Consider the following 2778-nt stretch of genomic DNA (forward strand, 5'->3'; position numbering starts at 1 on the left):
GATGGCCGCCAGGTTGGCTTGAGCCCCAAGATGGCCGCCAGGTTGGCGCAACTGGCCGACCTCTGGGATGGCTGTCACACTGGCGTGACTGGCAGGTGGCGAGCCCCAAAATGGCCACCGTGTTGGTGTGACTGTCATCTAAGCTCAGGGCTGTTATTGTAGGGTCTCCGCTGAACCCTTTGTGGTCATCGTGCCCCTGAAAAGCACCAGCACTGACTGCTGGCTTGTTATTGTAGGGTCTCCAGCCATGCTCTAACCATTGGCTCTCCCCTTGCAGCCTGGTCCCGTCCCGCCATGGAGGCCGCGGCCGTGGAGGAGGGCGAGGTGACCTCTGGGATGCAGTCCCTGGCGGTGGAGGACGCCCCGGAGCTGGTGCCAGCTGCAGCGGAGGAGGATGGGCTGGCGCCGGAAGGGGCGGAGGAGCAGGGGCAGGAGGAGGAGGTTGGGTGGTGTGTCCCCTGCAGCGACGAGGAGCTGGAGGCCCCAGAGGCCTGGATGCCGCCGCCCGAGGAGATCAGACGCCTCTACGAGCAGATCGCTGCCGAGGGCACCCTGCCGCTCCAGGCCAAGCTCCTGCCCCGCAGGGCCCCCACCCCTGAGCCCGACAGCGAGGAGGAGGACAGGTCCGACGGGCAGCCCGAGAGCGAAGAGGAGGAGGAGGAGAAGTGAGCGCAGGGCTGGGCTAGCCGGGGGCTGTGGGTCGGGGGTGAGGGGCACTGGCAGGGCTCAGGGGGCAGGGCTGGGCTAGCAGGGGCTGCGGGTTGGCATTGAGGGGCACCGGTAGGGCTGGGGACTGTGCGTCTGGCGCTGCCCCTTCCCCTCTGTTGGGTCTTTAATCCCTCAGCTCTCTCTGCTCCAGGCCCCACGTCCCGACCGAGTTTGACTTTGACGATGAGCCTGTGACGCCCAAGAACTCCCTGATTGATCGCAGGAGAACACCAGGTAGGAGCAGAGCCGGGATAGAACCCAGGCGTCCTGGCTCCCAGTCCCCCTGCTTTAACCATTAGCTCCCCCCCTCCCTGAGCGGGGATGGAACCAAGGGGTCCTGACGCTCCCCTCCCCCCACAGGTGGCTCGCGCAGCCAGAAGCGCGAGGCCCGGCTGGACAAGGTGCTGTCAGACATGAAGCGGCACAAGAAGCTGGAGGAGCAGATCCTGCGCACGGGCCGCGACCTCTTCCAGCTGGACAGGGAGGAGGCGCCGTCCCCACAGCGCCCCTCGGGGCTCTTCCTGCGCCAGCGCAAGTACTGACCGCTGGGGGTGGGGCTGGCGGGCAGTGGGGCCCTGTCCCCTTCCCAGCATCCTCTGGGCTGGCGCTGGGATCCCGCTGCACCAAGGACGCTCCAGCCCGGATACCAGCTCGGGGGACTGAGATGGGGGAGGAATACAGTGATGGACCAGTGGGGTCAGCCAATGGGGCACGGGGCCCCAGGGCACAGGAATGGGGCCCGAGGCTTTCAGGATCTCAGCACAGCCGCCTCCATCACACCTATGGCTCCGCCCTCACTGGGGGCTGGTGAAGCAGGAAATGCCCCCCTGTGTTACCCGGAGGGGGCAAAACCTACAACTAGGGGGGGGGGGGAAGGGTCTGTCCAGTATTTCTGCTGCAATAAATGTGTTTCTCGCCCTCTGGCGTCTCCTTTCTTCTGCCCGGTTCATGCTGAGCTGAGGCCTCAAGCTCCCCCCAGCCAGGCCCCCTAGTGCCAGACACTCTGACCCCAACGAGGGTGGGGCCTCTCTACAGGTGTGAGGCTTGGGACTCTTGTAGGCCCTACATAAAGACCACCTGTGCAGATCCTACCCCAGAGGGGTCTCCCTGAGAGCCTGTCCGGGACCTCTGCCCCAGGGCTGTGTGTGTCTGTGCATCGGGCCTTCCCGAGGCTCAGGAGTGTTTTGCAGACATGGCCCCTGGGCACTCAGTCGGCAGGATCCTGTTCCTCCAGGGGGCGGGACTTCCTGTTACACCCACAATACAAGGGTGTGTGAACCCTGGGTATTCTGCCATGAGAGGTAAGGACTTGCTGTATTGTCATCAGGGCTGGAGGTGGGACTTCCTGTATTGCTATCGAGGCAGGCGGTGGGACTTTGTTACCCATGCAGGAAGAGGCGGGACTTCCTGTATCGCCTCAGGAACCTCCTTTGCCTGCAGGCTGTTCCTCCCAGCAGAAGGTGTGAATTGTTGTTTTGTCGTTCCCTGCTGGGTCATGTCCTCACAGGAAGTGGCCCCTCTTCAGAGGCAGGGCTTTGTGTCTCATTGTCCAATCAGGGCAGGATGCTGGCAGTGAGGGGCGGGGCCTCCCCCGAAAATACATTCCCCCCTCGCCTGAGGCCTCCTGCCCCAAGATGCTCGGGTCGGGGGGGTGTGTGATGTGGGGTGGGTGCGGTCCCGGCTCAGAGCCCAGACCTGCCCCTTCCAAGCTCCGCAGCCGGCCCCCCATCCCAGCAGCTGGGCAAGCGGGGAGGGGGGGCAGGGACGGAGCAGTTTGGGGGGGTGTCGAAATCCCTCTAGGCCCCAGTCCCGAGTTGGGGCGCGCTGGGCCCTTTGCTACAGCATGGCTTGTGGTGGGGAGTTCCCCGGGGCCCACCCCACAGCCAGGCCGCCCTCCCCCTCAAGACACCGCCCGAGCCAGCCGGCTCCTGCCCCCCAAACCCAGACCCCCACGTGGGGAACAGACAAAACCCAGCAGACCCCGCCCTCCCCCAGTGCCTTTACCCAGAGCCGTTCCTCGCCCTCTGGATGCCTGGGTCCATCCGCTCTGCTGGTGCCCCTCACTCCCAA

The 2778-nt window shown here is 65.1% G+C and overlaps 1 protein-coding gene across 1 annotated transcript; it reads left to right on the forward strand.

Annotated features, from left to right (window-relative positions):
* Window positions 1-236: 236 nt before the first annotated feature.
* PAGR1 (PAXIP1 associated glutamate rich protein 1) lies at window positions 237-1571 on the forward strand (the record flags this gene model as incomplete). The annotated part of the gene is made up of 3 exons (XM_026662046.2): window positions 237-665; window positions 860-942; window positions 1069-1571. Coding segments are annotated over 3 exons (694 nt in total), but the record flags the coding sequence as incomplete, so codon positions are not given.
* Window positions 1572-2778: the final 1207 nt, after the last annotated feature.

The sequence above is a fragment of the Terrapene carolina genome, unplaced genomic scaffold (genome assembly GCF_002925995.2).
Source record: "Terrapene carolina triunguis isolate 2854851 unplaced genomic scaffold, T_m_triunguis-2.0 Scaffold21695, whole genome shotgun sequence".
In the NCBI taxonomy this organism is placed as follows: domain Eukaryota; kingdom Metazoa; phylum Chordata; order Testudines; family Emydidae; genus Terrapene; species Terrapene triunguis.